This window comes from Echeneis naucrates, chromosome 21 (genome assembly GCF_900963305.1).
Source record: "Echeneis naucrates chromosome 21, fEcheNa1.1, whole genome shotgun sequence".
In the NCBI taxonomy this organism is placed as follows: domain Eukaryota; kingdom Metazoa; phylum Chordata; class Actinopteri; order Carangiformes; family Echeneidae; genus Echeneis; species Echeneis naucrates.
This window is the reverse complement of record NC_042531.1, coordinates 13,474,186-13,492,902: the sequence shown is the minus strand read 5'-3', so window position 1 is coordinate 13,492,902 and position 18,717 is coordinate 13,474,186. Positions and strand designations below refer to the sequence as shown.

Here is an 18,717-nt window from a genome sequence, read left to right as displayed (position 1 = left end):
GTACTACGGGTGTTTGTGAAGTACTTTATGTATAACAGCATGATGTGCTATGTTTGGCTGAATTTCTTCTACTACACCCGGATTGTGCTGGCACAGCGAGTTCTTTTGATCTGGGCAAAGGGGAACAGCAGATATCTCATCTACATGGCTATCCTCGTTGATGGGATGGTTTTTTCAGTTTGTCTTTTATAGAAGGCACCACAACTACTGCAAATCTACTCACTTAAGGTTACAGTACAGAGCAGGAATGCAGCATTGATGAAACATACTTGTGACAGTTTGTTTGCCAGTCCAGGCACAGCAATCAGCCTGGACATCAGTCAGGCTGGTTTCAGGTTTCTCCGTCAGTCACCCCCTCAGTCTCCCTCTCTCTCCCCCTCAGCCTCTCCCTCTCCCCCCCCCCTCAGTCTCCCTCTCTCTCCCCCTCAGCCTCTCCCTCTCCCCCCCCCCTCAGTCTCCCTCTCTCTCCCCCTCAGCCTCTCTCTCCCCCTCAGTCTCCCTCTCTCTCTCTCTCTCCCCCCCCCCAGCCTCTCCCTCTCCCCCTCAGCCTCTCTCTCTCCCTCTCTCTCTCCCTGTCTCTCTCCCAGTCTCTCTCAGTTGGTGAGCGGCAGTGGAGGAGAACAGTGCATGCCGGGGAGAGCTGTCCATTTTCTGATCCAGAGACGTGTCTCCGTCGGACAGCTAGGTGGACAACCTGTCGGGAGAGCGGACTTTAACGGATTTTCCTGCGGTCAAAGGATGAAATCCGGGGAAATCTGTGACATTCAGGCGAACACGTCTGTGGAATAAGAGACGGATTTCCTGCCGGTCAGGTGAATGAAACCGAACGTTAACGTCCGTTATATACACGGCTGCGCTGACACTGTAACACTGCCAACACTTATTATAAAGTATTTGTTAAAATTGTAACATACTCCCCGAAACATGTCGTTGTTAGCTGAAAACGTGTCGTGTCTTATCACTGTTTTCACGTTAGTTTCGCTGATGAAGCCTAGCAGCAGCGCCGGAGGACAGTGCGTCTAAATCGTCTGTCAAACCTTACAGTTGTAAAGTTTGGCTGAAATTTGGACTAACGCCTAAAAAAAAAGCTAAAAAACACAACAAGACGTTTATTTATTTTACATTTTCCTGCCAGAACCGAAACATGGCATGGCTTGGACGACTGTTTAACTAGCTTCATAACTCACTTGTCCTCTCGCAGCGTTTCTAAATATACATTAATGGCGCCAGGCTCGGCCAGTTGATGTTAAAGCTTCTGTGTGTGTGGTGTGTCTAGTGGTCTCAGCATTCCCACACTAAAAGTATTTTCTTATCTGTTCTTGCTGTGTTTTGAGGGATTACTGTTGCATCACTATGGGAAATGTACCAACACGTTGTCCTAATTTTCTTCAGATCATTTTAGGTGCAGTTTGTAAAGTCCGCCCAACCTTGGCCAACTAGAGCATCAGTCGTTGAGAAAGGGGTATGGCCCCTGCCCTTACCAAAGTCCTGGAAGATGGCCATGCCATCCACCTGTCCTCGCCTCTTTCCTCTGTCAGACTGGACTCAAGTGTGGGAGCTGTGCGTGGCGCAGAGCTGGACTCTCATGTGAGATCAACAGGGGATGGTGACGCACAGAAGACGTGGCTGAACTTGTCTTTGGTTCCCTCTCTGGACTCCTGCTTGCCCATGAGCCCCCTGGATGTCCCTTCCAGCCATTTGCTTTCCCCATATCAGCAGTTGACTGCTCGCCAGTGTGAGTCGGCAGTCCTCCCCAGTCCTGCTTCCCTCCTCAGCTTTCTGTCCTACGATGAAAGCCACAGAGATTCCCATCAGGTGGTCTCTGTCTTACCAGGTGTACCAGACATGTTTTTGGGTCCTGTCCCTGAACACAACAGCCAAACGGCTCGTCTGCTGCCTGACTGTGGTGCATCTTCTGAATGTGGGCCAGATGGTGGTGATGTTCATTGCTCTCCATTTTCCCTCACCAGTATTTCTGCTTTAGAATCCCACGGGAAGATACATTTCCAGGAGAACATCCCCTTGTTTGAACCCATATCTGCACTGACCCAGGGAAAAGCAGCTGGAGTCGGCTCTCCTCCTCCAGCTACAATGCAATCTTGCAGTGGCAGTGTGAACTTAAACCAGCTGTTATCTAGAACTGCGCTAGAGGATGCTGTGAAGGAGCAGCTCTCTAGGCAGGCGGGGCTACACAGCCGAGCTTGGAAGCTGAAGAGGAGACTGCAAATTCTTCTCGGAGAACATGCTTTGCTTCACTGCAGCCAGCAGCTGGATGGGCTGAAGAGGCACTGCCAACTTGGAGATGTGTCTCACAATAGCCTGGACTCTTCACATCCTGGTATACTCCTTCCACAATCAGGCAGTAAACCCTATTTGTGCCTGGTAGGGTGTTCTGCAGCCTCATCTTCCTTCACGGAGTTCAGAGAGTTTTGTCGCTCTAGCCAGGAGGTGCTGAGAGGCCTGCAGGAGGCCTTGGATTCTGACGCCACAGCCAGCAGCAGCTCAGAAGATGAGTTAGAGGAGGATAAGAGTCGCAGCAAAAACAAAACTTCACCTGTGTGAGTATCTAGTGATTAGCAGCAGTTCACATTTATTTTCATGTCTTCTATACAAATTTGTGCACTGATCAAAACGACTGCAGTTTGAAATCTCTGAAGGTGGCTTATTGAGTCATGAATCTTTGTTCTATTCTCTTTGCAGTATAAAGCATACTACATAGAGAAGGTTTTAGAACTTGATGATGTTCTGGTTTATGGAATATGATGTTCTGGTTTTACTATTTTCATAGCAGCATGATTTGCTGATGCTATTGTGAAAATACTAACAACATCTCAAAGGCATCTGTGTACAAAAGATTTCCAGACCCAGCTGTGGTTCAAGCTGGAGCTGTTGGCCTTGTTAAACTCAGACAAGCGAAGGGTAAACAGAAAAAGACTCCCACACTAAATAGCGATTCAGTTTGGAACAATGGGGACATCCCAAACTGACCTCAAAATGTATTCATCTGTTGCATCTGTTTGACATCAGTCATTGTAATCAATCACAATCATGTGTCATTAATCTGATGTCAAGGATGACACAATAAGACTCATTTCAGGATGACAATGTAAGTGTTGGAAAGTCAGCTGTTGCAGTGAATGGTCCACTGTTTCTCCAAAGCATTAGACGCATATTTTTCTCTTGGCCCTGAGCAAAGTTTACAGTGTGGTTGTCATAAGTATAAGTTTTGTCCTCCCAGCCATACAGAATGTTATGACACTTTTTAGCCATGTGCACGCACACATACTTTGCTCCCTCTATGCTGCAGTCATAACAGATTCAGCGCACCAGCCAACTCTTTTTACCCACAGGGTAGGAAATAAACACAGACAGGCTCGCAAGGCTGTGAAATGCCAGCCCTTCTGTGCCACCACACCTCAGCTGCTGCTCTTTCTATGGAAAATTACTATTGAAGTATGTGTCTGTGTATGAGTGTTTTGGCAGCACTGCTGAACTTGTGTCCTCGGTCAAAAGGAGTTGTATTACTCAGACGAGAGAGAAAAAAAAGAAATCTGTAAATTTCATAGCAGTAGCATATTCTAACCAGACTTTAGCAGATATCGTGCATTAGGTTCACTGTTTGCCCTGGTCTGGTTAAAACCGGCAGATGGCAGGTGTACAAGCCTGCATATGTTAAGTAGAAACAATATTAGATACAGAGGAGGAGCAGCTGTGGAAAATTCAGTTATATAAAACCAAGAGCAGCTGCTACAACAGCAAAATTAATTTTGCTAATAATATGTTGATAGCTGTCAGTTAGTTTGGATCATTCTTGGTACAAACCTTTAATTCTGACTGAATTAATTAGAGAAAACATATCTACATATCTGAAGTGGGGTAGCACTCTGGTTTGGTGACTCTAAATTGTCTGTAGGTCTGAGTGTGAGTGGTTGTTTGTCTCTTTCTGTCTGTGTGTGTTGGCCCTGTGATGGACTGGCAACATGGAAATGGATAAGCAGGTGAAAATGAATGAATGAACATATCTTAAGTTCTCACAGACTTAAATATATGAAAATGACATTGGGATGAGATTTTCCTGGTTCTTAGTGCATGGCAGTGTTGAATAAGCCCATTTCCAGTCAGACTTAAAATAGTCTTTCTTAATTAAACCCAAAACCAGACAGTGGGGATAACAACTTTATATGGAAAGGAGACATTCGGAGATATTTTTGCAACTTTTTTTGAGCAGACTGTCTGCTGAATTCTTTTTAGTGTCAGTGAGTCTCCAAGTTAACACATTTCCACAGTTGTCAGTGTACTGTTACTGTTTAACCAATTATCAGAGGTCTTGGCTTCTGTCCCATTTCACCTTACTTTTAGGACTCAAGCTATGTCTGTTTTAGGCACAATGGCTTTCATTTTCTTCCACCAATGTGTAGTTCTTCAAGACTTCTATGTTTTACTCAATCAGTGCAAGAAAACGTTAAACTTGATCATGTCCATTTGGTCTGAGAACTGGAATGGAAAAGAGAGTTTTAAGACTCCTTTTATTTGGCAGGCTTCACTTTGGAAGTTTCAGCTTGCCTTTTGTAAAAGTCCATTCCCCTCCTTTGTGGAACAATGTTGGAAAAACCTCCCCTGTGGAGTTTTTATGGCTAGTTCCTCCTTCATCAGGATATCCCCGTGCTGGAGGCAGGAGAGATCAATGCTCTCCTTTAGAAAATGTGAAAATAGTTGAACTTTCACATTCTAAGTTTGACCTTCTAAAACAAGGACATAGTTTCACTTCGATTTGAAGCCCTGTGACCACACAGCTCACTTCACCCTGACAGCAGTCCTTCACATCTACAGCTGTTCCTCGTTTTCAATTTTCAGCATGTTAAAATATCCTGTATGGGAGTCTTTTGCAAGGCTAATGATGACGGAAAGTTAAACTGCCAGACACACCTAGAAACCCTAATTCCTCTTCAAGAGCCAGAGACAGTGTTGAAGGAGGACTTGGCTCACTTTTTCCCTCTCACTAGGGATCATAGTTAGTGAGTTGCATGACTCCACATTTTATCAATCAGTGTCAATATTTTCACGAAAAGGTAATATGAAAAAGTTCAAATGTGTCTTTGTGATGTGCTTGCACACAAATGGTTCCAAAGCAGCTTCTCCTGTTCTTTCTTTTCCCCCTGACTTGCTTAATGCCTGGCAAATATTCCTGGAATTTTCTCATTATACAGTTGGAAAGAGCTGCGGGGCAACTGGGTCTGCTCATTGTCTATGGAGGAAGAACAGAGCCTACTCCTTGGCAAATAGAAATCAGCTTAAGGTGCAGTGTATTTGTGATTGAGCAAGAAAACATTTTGGAAATAACATTGAACTGGCTTCCTTGTAAAACCAACCCTCATTGTAAAGTATTGTGTGTGTGTGGCTTCTTGCTCTTCTGGCCTAACCTTTCTCTGTCCTGCATCACTGTTTGAAGTGGGGGAGTCCTTCTCTGTCCTAGCCAAGGTCCAAGAGCACTACCATGGCAACTATTGCCCTGCTGGAGTCAGCCAACACACACACATGAACATACAGAGAAGATAAATGCTAACTGTGACAGGCTACTGCCATGGTGACATACTATAGACACTCACCACACAACTGCGTCTTATTCTGTGGCCTAGATAAGCTTTTGTGCTTACAATTTCACAGCCCTACTTCGCAACATGGCCGTCTAAAACTGGTCATATTTTGTGACTGTAGTACAAATACGTAAACCAATGTGATGGTCACTCTCAATCTCTGTCTGCTTTCCTTTTTTGTATTACTGTTCTCTCTGATTACACATTCCAGCCAGTGATTCTCATATGCAAACCTCTTCGCAGACCTCCTGTAGTCAAATTTCAGTGGCCATATGTTGAAGAAATAGGTAGTGGTAAATGCCCAAACCCTAACCCTTGGAAGGGATGGCCCGATTCCCTGGCCACCTCTTACACCAGATATCACTCCCCTGGACTTCTTCCTGTGGGGTTATCTTAAAGATGTTGCGTAGCAAAGATACAGGACATCACTGATCTAAAGCAAAAGATCACTGATGCCATTGCGACCATTGATGAGGCTATGCTACAGAGAACATGGCAAGAAATCGAATACTGTTTTGATGTGCTTCGTGTAACTAATGGAGCCCATGTAGAGGTGTACTAAATGAGGCAAAAAACTGCAATATCTGCTCCTCATTTTTTAATAATTTCCATATATTGGTCTGTTAATTTGCTTTTGTAATACATTTTTAAGTTGCAAAGAGACTTTATGGACACCCTGTATTATGATACTCTTACATGGATTCTCTTTCCTCATCAATGACCCTAATTCCCTTGGCAGAAGTAGTAGCAGCAGCTGTGAGAGACGATGGTTGGAAGCAAGAGCGGAGCTGGGTAGCAGGTGGAGCTGGTTGAGGCTGCGTCTGGCTGAGCTGGAGGGGAGGATACAACAACTGGTGGAGCTCCACAAGCACATCCGCTCCTCTAAAGTAAAACAATACTCCTGTGTATCCACCTCAGTGAAGGGCATTTGACATAAGTCACCAACTGGCATACAGTTTTTTTGTCAAATCTTAACACAAGTTGAGTAATGTTAACCTATTTAGCCTGGTCATCCAACCTTTGTTGCCTTACTGTAATAAATGCATAGCACTTGCAATGCTCTGCTACTATTATGAATTTATAAATAAGACTTAATATAATTTAAGTCATTTTTATAAAACCATTTTAATCATAATTTTCATTCAAGCAAACCGCTTCTCAAACTGGTTGAATTTTGAAGATTTGACACTGCCAATGTGTGTGTATGTGTGTTCTTGTGTTTATTTAAGGGTGGTGTGGTGCTGGCAGAGACCCAGCCACTGACAGACAGGCAGATTCAGCAGACCCTGCTGTGGGAAATGGCAGGGCTGTCCTGCACAGCTTCAGATGCTGACACTGAGCCCTGCAGCCCCACACACCTTTTGAACAACATACAGAGACAGGTAAGATGGAGCGCACACACACATGCACGCATGCACACATATATATACACTTGTCTGAAATTGATAATCTGTAATGTTAAAGTCTCTTTCTTGTATTCTTAATTATCAACATGTATGAAAGTTTAAACACATAATTGAAGGTATTGCATGCTGTTTGTGTATTATTGTCCTAAATTTCAAACTATGAAAGGAAGGCGTTAATTCCTACTGCTGTCTAATCAGCCCAAATAAAAATCAGCTTAAAGAGAAAGCCCTTTGCACAATAAATCACCTTATTTTGTACTTTTGAAAGTGCGCAGATTTGTCATCTGCTGACATCCAACTGTAGGTTAAAAAGACACAGGTTGTAGATAATATATAATCATCAATTATCATTACCATATCACCAACTAGAAAAATACAACAAAGATTTGAAACAACCAGAGCAATTTTATGTATAACAAGGGAAATCTGTAGCATGAACCGTGGAGTGAAGGTTCCTAAATAAAAATTTCTTTCAGTTTGGAAGTCCTTTGGAAATCACACAATACATTACACTATAAGCTGTTTACTTTCTTTGCTTAGAACGAGTGCTTACACAGTCACGGCTGTTTTTGTGTAGAAGACAGATTTGTCATCAAAATGCATAATTTGAATGTCTTCACTACAGAGTGCCCAACTTAGCCAGATTGTCAACAGTCTGATGCCTCCTCTCAGCTTTTCACCGCTCTCTAAACAAGCACAGACCTGTAAAGTCAAGAGAAACTTCACAAGGTAGAGAACACACACAGTGAGAGTGTCAAACAAAAACAGGTCATAGCCCTGTCATAAATGAAAGACAATATGCTTGTTTATTCATGTACAGTGAAAAGGGGTATAATAAGTAGGTATTTGTTTCTGGCTGTTTTTGTGAACAGCATATAACAGACCAAAAAAGTTGCTCTGTGATCTTAGCACAAATCACCATCATTGACAATAATATGACCTCATCTGATCTTGTCCCTGCAGCAGTGGAAAAGGGGATGCCTTTTTTCTGCCTGGCACCTCTAAGAGAAGAAAAATGGCGACCACAAGGTTCTTCAAGGCTGATGTGTCGTGTGTTTGTGCTCGCACCCGACCTTTAGTCACCTATCACAAGCCCAAACTGTTCAGTCTCAACACCTATAAACCCAGCAGTCCACAGGTAGACCACATGCATTCCATGTCTAAACACACTTACATTTTCTACAAGAAATAAAATAGCCACTCTGTTCCAGGTGATGCATTATGTCTGATTACCTTCATGATCTAAAATTCACTACAACACAGGTGTTTGTGTCTACAGTTAAAAAATTTTAATAATCTGACTGTGCACTACCAAAACTGAGCTAAAGGGAGGAAGCCAGAAGAAAGGCTTTAACTGAATGACAGTTGCTCTGTGCTTGTTAGATGCGTAAACAGTTAACTGACTAGAATAGATTGCACAAATATCATACACATGAATTAGAGTTAAACAGCATTATTGTTCTCAACCAGGATATTATTGCACTGACCCACCCTCAAGCTTTTCTGATGCTCAGTTCATGGTAGCATTTGGGAAAAAATACTTAAAAAATACAGAAATCTGGAAATGGAGTGCCTTCCACAGGGCAGCAGAGTGAATAGTTGGTTTCCTGGTGTGATGTATCTTCGATTCTGTTTGTGGCAACACATAGGTTTGTACATGTGCTCTAGTGAAGTGATTGCAATAGGATGTGTGAAGTTGAGCCACTGCTGAAGCTTCTCCACTAGGGAGGTTGGGTTGAAGGTCCATGTGAGCTTCTTGGAGATGTGTGTCTGTGTGTAGGAATTTAAAGCTGAACACTTTGTCTGCCATGTCTCCTTTGATGAGGAAGGATAAGGTTCCTCTAATTCTTTAGTGAAGTTGATAATCAGCTCCTTTTACACTTGTCACCATTGTGTACCGGTCCTGCCACAGTAGTTTCAGTGATTGCTAAAATATTTGTCATAAAGACTGTATTTGGTCATGATATGCTATTGCTGTGTTCATATTAAACCAGCGTTCTGATTTATATTGAACAGGTTATCGCTATCACTAAGAAACCATAGGTATGTCTGTGTGGGTTTGTATGTTTCTGTACACTAGCAGTCAAAAGTTTGGGCACACTTTCTCATTCAAATGTGTCCAAACTTTTGACTGGTCATGTATGTAGTGTGCCAAGTGTGCCTGTGAGTTTTGTTGTGGCTTTCTTGCACTCCCAAAATATTCAGACTCACTGTCTAATTTTTATATCATTGTGACCAACACAGTCATAGAGGACTGTGAATCAATACACACAATGAAACAAATCACTTGTGCCTGTGACAGAAACATATGGTACGCATGATACTTCTTTTTGTTTCTTTTTTTATATAAAATCATATAATTTTTTCACTTCTTATGTACAAACTGAATATATATTAAACTGCCAGCATATTATTTGATTTCCATGCTTGAATATAATAGGAATTCAAAATTTCACTGAACAAAGCTCTTCTGGATGGAATAAAACCCAGAGCAATTACAGCCACTCTAAGAAGCAGCACCAAGCCATCTTATTATTGCCAGATGACAACAAAAGCATTTAACAATTGAAACACTTTAATCAAAGTGCTCAAACAAAGAGCAGCTTTCTTCAAACCTCATGTCACACATGCCAACAAATCAAAGAGAGGGCCAAGTTAATACTGTAGTCAGAAAAACTGTCTTGCTGTATTTAATAATTCATTTTGTTCTCTCTTTCTTCTGCTTCAGGACACTGGGAAGTTCTCATCCACCCTCTCTTCTTCTCTGTCGTCATTTTTCTGTTCATGTTGCTCCTCTTGTGATCCAGTAGTCCTGTGTTCTGATCCTGACTGCAGCTACAGCTTGGCCCTGTCATCCAGCAAGCAGAGCTCCAGACCTCACCATGTATTGTCTCCTTCATTTGGTAGGAGAAACTTTAATGGAGCATAATGAATAGTAACATAATGGCATAATAATGTGCTTTTTGAAGAAGAAATGTTGAAAACTGATTCAGGAACTGAAGGTACAGTTCACAACTAATTTCTTGGCTTCCTGTTTGACAAGGTAGAGCACACACTGTCTGTATTTTAATTGCCATTTCAAAAATAATTGCAAACTTCTTTTTTTTTTCCAAAACAGGTCTGTATCTAAATGTCCTGAAATGTATTCAGATGCTAGTCACAGGGCTTACATTCAAACTGGTGAAAATTGGGTATTTAGAGCTGTGGAATGGGTGTTGTCCATGACTGTGTGATTGTAGTTTGGTGATTAATTGACAATGAAAATATTTCTTTACTGAGAATGTACTATGTGTCTTTTCCATCCAGATGTTCCCCTGTCCCCCACCTTACAGAGATCTCTTAGGAGAGAGGAATGGTCCCAAAGGCCTTTAAATATCAATGTCGAAACACCCACTCCTGCACACTTCAGCAGACGGAGCTCTACACCACTGCACAGCAGTAAGTTCCTGCCCTTCACAAACAGTGATCATGGAGCCTCTTTTTCTGTGTGCTCTTGTGGTCTGTTTTATTTAGCTTTCACGTTATCTATGCAGTCCCTTATCAATCCAGTGTTTGAATGCTTCTCGTGAACAGGTCCAGGGAGTGACTGTAATGTGCTGTTCTCATGTCATAGTCAACTGATGAGCAATATAACAAGAAGACAGAGATGCTGTCTGCACCTGCATTTCTGTTGTCACTCCGCCTTACTGACCTTTGATTCACTGCACTTTGCTTTGGTAGAGCACCAGTGAAGTCATGTCTAAAGTCAGAGGTATTTTAATGTTAATGCAAAGCCAACACTATTTTCAGCTACGTCACAGTTAAAACGCCAACTTCAAAATTACGTATTAGTGTAGCTATTCATTATTGATGGTGGTAATTCCCATTTTCTTAATGCATAGTACAAAATAATTTGAAAACTTGGTACTAGATTTATTTTTCACATTTTATTTTACTAACAGTTTCAAATTCTAATCATAAAATGAGCTTTAGACAGTTATTCCTTTTGGTTGCATTCATTGCATTGACCTAATATCACTGTGGAAAAAATGGCTGCTTCAAAGCCCACTACTGTGACTGCTTGTTATATCCCTGTGGATGAGCATAGCTGGTTGCCAGCATGTCAGATATCCCACTGGGTTGGTATGAAGCCTGCGACTGAGCTGTAGATAGAAATTAAATCATTTGGCATTTCATCAATGTCAACCTGTGCCTTTGCATATATTTGATTCTTTGCCTCTACAGTTACACGCCTAGTAGCTATGGTTTCGGGGCTTTAAATAGTCTTTACGCACATGGGCCAAAATGTAGACTGATTCTTAATTTTCTTTTATATCCTTTTTTCTTTCTCTTTTAAATACTAATTTGTAATGGAATAAGCAACACAAAATAATGTAGTGTGGAATGTGGAGCTAGGGAGACTGAAAGAGAGACAAAAGCAAGCAGATTGAAAATGGATGAACATATCAATCACCCACTGTTTATTTCCTGTCAGCTTGAATTATATTTTTCTGTTTCTCTCGATCTTTTCTCTTTTCTTGGTCAAGAGCAGAAGCACAAGACTACCTGTCAAGTTACCATCACCTCAGATAAATAGTCTGGCTCCAACCAAAAACCTGTAATCATTTCTGATTATAGTTAAAACAGAATTAGATTATGTGAACAGTCAAAGCAAGCAGGTTATAGAAATATGGTCACATAACAAATGACACTAAAGTTGAAATTATGTAATGTATTATCAACATGAATGGTGGTTTTTAGGTATTTTTAGGTAGTCCATCAATTTCACGTTGCATGTTTATTACATTAATTTTTTTTATGTTTGTGCATCTGTTGCTCCTGTTCTAGTGCCAGCCAGGGTTTTGGTGAATAAATACTGACTGAAGTATTAATTGAGTTACCTAAAATTATCAGTTTTCATTAGAACTGAATACTTGATAGCTTTGTATACTGAAACCAAATGGCAAAATATCCATGGGACTGAAGGTTTAGAATAAAATGAAATTCTGGTTTGCCATTACAGGTCACAAATGGAAGGAGCATGCAAGGCACCATAAAGGCAGAGTTATGGGCCTGTCACCTATCAGGATGACAGGCTCTGCTCAGAGTCAAAGGAGAAGAGCCAAACAGAGAAAAAGGAGAAGACACATCCATAGGCTGATAGAAGGTGTGTTTACGCTGTATTTCACTTTGTATAATATTAAATGTCTTAATCAATTAACCAGCAATCAAACAGTTAAAGTGCTAGGTATGTCACTGTATTTAATTTTATCCCAAATGATTTGTGATTAGATAATATATAATTACAATTGCTTCCAAGTACTTAGTACTTACAATATTTAAGTACCTTGTACTTTGACTTTCTTTGGAAAGCATATTTTATTATCTAAAAAAGCTCTATACAAGCTCATTGTGTAATTATTATTATTATTAGTAGTAGTAGTATTGGTATTATTCTTACTATTATTATTCTCATGATGTGTCTGGGCAAGCACTGAAGCTGGAATTAGAAGTTAAAATTTCTGAGTTAGATGAAGTTCAAATAACCAGGTTTATCAGAATTCAATGTAAAAGGAGGTCAGGGTTTAACTCGTTAGAATATCAAAGTAGGAGATAATTAGTCACACTTTATTTTGCATCATCAGTTTTTAATCAATATTGGACTTAAATGTTTGCATATGTGTATGTTGCATGTATCGCTAGATGAGCAAGATGTCCTATACCATCACCTGGAGGAAAGTTCAGATGAAGTGCTTGAGGAAAGCTGCACCCAAGTTTCACACAAGCAGACCTCCCAGGTAACAAACACTAACAGAGAACATGCACTTCTATATTATTTATACATAAATAGAGGCACATGTTTGGAATGTTTATATTTGCTTGTTCACATATGGTCTCAGTTACAGAATTTGGTGCTCTGCTGCAAACATTTCCTGGCAAATAAATTACTAAACAATGTGTACCACACTTGCTCTGTGTTTGCTGTCAATCTCAGCTGTTGCTTCTGCACCAGCTGGCTCTCTTACAGCATTATGTAGACTGCTGTCCTTCCCCTCTCCACCATCTTTCTCTCACTGCTTGTAGCCTGGAAATATTCAAAACTAATGCATACTCTTGGATTGAGGGATTAAATAATCAGCATCACAATTAAATAATTACTATGGATGTTAAATGTTTCACTTACACAATGTTAATGCTCACTGAACACCAACAATAATCTTTCCGACTGCACCTGATCATGTTCTGATCCAGGATAAATGGAGAGGAAGGGCTTTACACAAGCATGTTTTTTGTCAGTGTGTTCGTATGGGCACAGTTCTACAAAGAAACAAGATTGTACCCATCTGAAATATAAAAAAATTTAAAATCAGCATGTGGCACTTAGTGTTAAAACTGTAGCAGGCCAAATCAGTGTAATGGAACCACTGATTGTAATAGCATGCATTCAACATCAGATTTTAGCATCAAATGACAAATAACTTTGCATGTCTGTTAAGCTACACTGATGATGTGCAGCCTGAAAGGTCACATCTAGGAGCAGTGTTGAATATATGATTATATAATACTGTTATTTTAACCCAAATGTAAAATCGGTAAGCAGAGGTATCTAATTTGGCAATACTGGATTCCATATGCAACATTTCCATATGAAATATGCAAATATCAAATTTAGCCTAGGGAAAACCTTTATCACGGCAGCCTTACAATACAGAATAATTTGCAATGTGTGAAAAAGTCTAAATCATTTATGTAAAGTGTGACATTATTCTTAATTTAACTTGGTTTCCTTTTAGGGCTCAATTCGCAAACGCCAGGGGGAGAGTGTGTACAACATCAACAACATTGTCATCCCCTTGTCCCTGGCTAAAGTGGAAAAGCTGCAGTACAAAGACATCCTCACACCGAGGTAGGAAGTTCTGTTGTGTCCTTTGACAATGTCTCTTAAACACGAACTGTCAGGCAACATACTGCGTTCTATATATTCAATGTAATTCAAAATGATTGCTTTTTAGTTTGAAACTAAAAAACTCTGAAATCATATTTCTGAGTTTTCCCTTTTGTTGTCTGATGTGCAACACTTTTGCAATAGCGCAAAGCAAGTTTATTTGGCTCACACATTAAGTAAGTATTCCACAAAGCATACTGTACATTATTGTTATCAATCACCTCAAAAGGTTTATTTTCTTTGCAGGTGGCGGTTACTGTCTACACAGTCTGTGATGGAGATTGAGGCAGAGGAGGAAGACCACAAGGATGGGCTGGTAATGTTCTGTTTATTTGCACATCACTGTATTTTTGTTTGCAAAGAAAATATCACCTTCATGTTTTGTGCAGGTTGAGGATCTCAGAGATGAATGCTTTGCTCGAAGACACATGGCTTTTGAGCAGAAAGAGAAACTGCGCTGGTATTCCTGGGGAAAGAGGAAAAGCTCCAGGCGTCCTACACGGTGGACACCCACTTTGACACATAAACACTAATATGGAAACTGTCTTATGAATACTGTGACATAATATGTCATAAAATGCAAGGTTATTGACATCCATCAGGAGGGTTGCAGAGGAAGAAGTCACTTTCTCACATCAGAAATGATGGACAATGTCACATTTGATGTACGATGAGAGCGATGCATTTAAAACTTTGACTCAATTCTAGTCTCAGATTGCCTGTGCTGTGCAGCTGTTGCACAGTTGTTGGTTTGCTCATCTCCATGAATGTTAATGTAATCTGTGTGAAAGTGGAATGTTGTGAAATTTCCCAGCAAAGTTTCATGGGGTATGCTTGTTTTTTCACTTCAGATCTGGCAGCAAGCTGTCAGGTGGTGGGGGCGGGGTGTGCACATCAGGAGAGGAGAGCTCTGTGGAGTGGAGTGGTGCTCAGCTGGATACTGATGAACAGCCAAGCTCAGAGGAGTGGCTGGTAAGATCAAAAGCAACACAGCAGAAGCCCCAAACCTCCAAACAAACTTTGGATATTTGGAGGATGGTGATTAAGATGGTGCAAGAGGGACCCCCCTGGTCATTTAATACATTATACTGTATGGCTTTTTATTACAATTTGACTATCCTCCTTTAATTGCATAAGGATAATTTGAACAGTTTGCATCAACTTTGTCCATGATCAAGATCATTTGGGTGACTTGTGTTTTTCACACTGATAATAGCTAGTGGTTTGTGAATGTGAAGTCTCTTTTCTCCTCTGGTTTTGCTATTAGGATAAAAAAAAATATGAGTGGGATCAGATTGTGTGAGGTCGCTATGAAAAGGACCCATTTTCTGTAACCTTCTAGGGGAAGACAAAATTATACTATCCATGCATATATGTAGTAGCATGGGGCAAAATTGTATTGCACACTATTCAATAAGCTTTCCCATTACTGTTGTGTGAGTTACAGAATCTAGATGGATTCTTTAGAGCCTACACAGATACTTATCTCCCACTCCTTATTCAGTTGAGGATGCTTTGATTGCAGTGCTCTTTACCATTTTGCTTTGATTGGAGAAGGAATAAATCACTGCTAAACTAGACAGTCCTAATCAACCTTCTCCATACCACAAATTTCCTCTACTTCTCTTCACTGCTTTGCACTTATGCAATCTAGCACCAATACAAATTCTGATTAGAGTACAACCTTTTAAACAAGCATCTGAACCATGCACAGTTATGATACTATCTTCAAAGCCTGAATTCAGTAGAGGGATTGATAATGTGAAGAGTTGCTATCAGGATTCAGAACAGTCCATCACATTCTGTATGTACTGGTTGAATTTTTAAACAGATGTTGTTGGTATATCATTAACTTTTTCATACCTTCCCTGTGTCTATTGAATGTCACAGTACCCATTAATTTTGAGATGTTTGTTAAATACACTGCATTTTCTTACTTCCATCATATGTCTCTCTGTCCTCCAACAGCCTCAGACACCCTGGCAGCCTCGAGTCTTTCCTTTGGATGAGAAAGAGGAAGAAGCCATGTTCTGCGATGAATTAGAAAACATACCCTCAGGGTGGTTAGAGTCAGTTTCTGCCTCTTCATCAAAGAACTCAAACTCACAGCTTTCCCCAGCTCATACTTCTGATGCTACACTGCCCTCTGGTGCACATAGCACCATGACTGCACCCAATGGCAGCTGAGGGAGCAGTGCCTTACTTTTCAATGTAAGTTGGGAAATATCTTTAACTATACTTACTACTAGATGAGCAGCTTTTATCCAAGGTGACTTACAATGGAAAGACAAAAAATATTGTGAATACCTTGTATAACGATGTTGTACATTTCAATACAGTACATATCCAATAAGTAATGGATAGCAAAAATAATTTATGAAACATTTCTAATAGATTCCTGATTAAGATTTTCACACATTTGGTCTCTGATTGATTATTAATCACTAAATAAATGCATTCATAATAGTATATAGTTTATAAAGTCAGTAAGAAAGAATGGAAATATATTTGATGATACAATCAAATATTTGGAATCAATTAAACAGTGCCATTAAATGATTTTGACAGAACAGAAGTAATAAAGTAAGTTCTAAAGTAAGAGGTATGCTGTATTTGTCTTTTCTCTTCAGATCTCCTAACATCTGGTACCTGGAGGAAATATTGTTCCCTGGGAACTTTAATTGGGATACCTAACATTACATGAGTGTACTGGTTTAATGTTATTAGTTTAATACTTTGAAGTAAGATTCTTCATTTTCTGTGTATATAACATGTAGTTTTACGTTAGTACTGTAGCTTCTGCTACACTTTCAGGTTTTAATGTATGACAGGTACTGTATCTAAAGAAATGTATACCAGCACAATTCTTCTGTAGTCTCAGGCTTGTGAACTGTTTGTTGTTATCACTTATTTATTTTCACATTTGTCTTAAAATACTGTATAAACGTTGGAATATACACATGCTAACTTTTACCTGGTTTGCTTGTGTTTTCTGATTTAATGTTCTTGTGTTGTGATTTCGTGGGTTTTAATATACATTTTTATGAAGAAATGAAAAACATATTAGTAAATATAAATATCAGTAAACATAATGGATAACATATTTTCCAGTTCATTGTTTTCAGTTTTCCATTTAAGCTGATTCACATGGCAAAAAGAACATGGCGCATCACAGGTACCTACACCTCCATATAATTGCATGCATCAACAGGTTATTAAAGCTATTGAAATATAACTGCACTATTATTTGTTGAGTTTTTAGATGCAGTTTTACAGTGAAGTCTTAAAAGTATGGATATATGGAGTAAAGCATCTAGCCAATTGGAAGTGCTCATTTTATTTCAGTTTATTTCAGTTTCAGCATGAAATATGTCTGCAACTTCAGCCGACTATAATTAACTAAGACGCTATTCATTCACGCTAATAATGGAAGGACAATCTAATGTGAGGTAATTGCAGTGATCCTGATGATTAACTACAGCTATAACCTCTATAACTCTGAATTTATGGAGGTCATAGCTTTTTAAAGTCAAAGCCCCAGTGAAACAGCTCACTTTGATCTCATATGGATAATCTCCACTGATATACTTCACAACTACCGCAAGGCCTAGTGGGCAGATGGCAGTCAAGGTCATTCTTCTCATTTGTATGTGTGTCAGTGGTTTCATACTAGGGTAACTGCTCCCAGTTGTTGGAGACGAAATCTCATGAAATTAATTCACAGATCGTAATCTGATCCTATAATGAACAGCAGTGAAATAAGATATTTATTTATCCCATCTTCAGTAATGTTACAATAACTGCTGCCTAGTGTCTTGAGAAACAGTACGTAAAATGATTTGTTTCCTTTTCCCAGTTGTAAAAACTAACAAGCCAGCATATATTGACAAGCTGACTCCTCCCCTTTTCTTGTGTGTAGGACTCTGGTACAAAAAGCTGTAAACCATCTGGGTCACTTCCACTTCAACAGTATCCACTGGGTGGTATGCAGCTCACCAATACTGTGCCCAGCCACTGCCGTCTGATGCTCCAGATTGTCACTGGTGGTTTCCAGGTAGAATTAACCTCCGGTGGCCACATGGGGGCCATATCGCTCTTTTAGAAGTCACATTTTGTCAATATTGTAACTTGGTCACCCAAGGAATTTTTGATTTATGCCAACAGAATAATACTTAGAATAAACCATTGGTCACCAGGTATTTATTAAAAGCATCCCAGTTTTTCTCTACATTGTTTTAACAACAACAGTGACAATCTGGTGGGAGCTCTAACATGAAAACCCTAACCCTAACCCTAACCCATTACCCAGCATTCCCTGTATGCCAAATCAATGCTACAGTATAAACTGAAAATAATATTGCAACATCATCATGTTAAATTAATGGAATGCCAGTTTCATGAAAACATTTCACTTGACATTGGAAAAAATTCTCATTCATCCACCCTTCATCTATTAAATTTGTCTGTCAGGGCTGCACATGTCTCCTTCGTTTTATATGTTGGTCCAATTTGGAGGAAAGCAGACATAAATTAGATTATATATTGGGGCGTGGCTCCGGTTTGGGAGCCATCTGTCAGGACAGATCTCACAGGTCTGGTCCGGTCCACAAACAAAATGGCGACAGCCACGTTACTAGTTTTTCAATCGGAAGTTGACAAGCCGACAGCTGATTTTACTCCCTACAGAGAGTCACACCGAGCTAACTCTTGTATGCTAAAGCTCCTAGCTCACCTTGACAGATTTGTTAAAGCTAGTTTTTAATGGTTAACATTAAACGGTTACGAGACACGT

The 18,717-nt window shown here is 40.0% G+C and overlaps 1 protein-coding gene across 3 annotated transcripts; it reads left to right on the top strand.

Annotated features, from left to right (window-relative positions):
- Positions 1-619: 619 nt before the first annotated feature.
- On the top strand, positions 620-16,892 carry kansl1l (KAT8 regulatory NSL complex subunit 1-like). Of its 3 annotated transcripts, none has more exons than XM_029530814.1 (16): positions 620-812; positions 1,393-2,558; positions 6,340-6,481; positions 6,824-6,976; positions 7,626-7,729; positions 7,964-8,138; positions 9,729-9,903; positions 10,307-10,438; positions 12,003-12,146; positions 12,683-12,777; positions 13,774-13,886; positions 14,172-14,241; positions 14,315-14,427; positions 14,777-14,897; positions 15,894-16,136; positions 16,556-16,892. In XM_029530814.1, the coding sequence occupies exons 2-15, from the start codon at positions 1,465-1,467 to the stop codon at positions 16,110-16,112; spliced, it is 2,850 nt and encodes a 949-aa protein (XP_029386674.1). In that variant the 5' UTR covers positions 620-812; positions 1,393-1,464; the 3' UTR covers positions 16,113-16,136; positions 16,556-16,892. The 3 variants fall into 3 exon arrangements, with proteins under 3 accessions (XP_029386674.1, XP_029386673.1, XP_029386672.1); XM_029530813.1 differs by having other exon boundaries at positions 6,337-6,481; XM_029530812.1 differs by having other exon boundaries at positions 6,334-6,481.
- Positions 16,893-18,717: the final 1,825 nt, after the last annotated feature.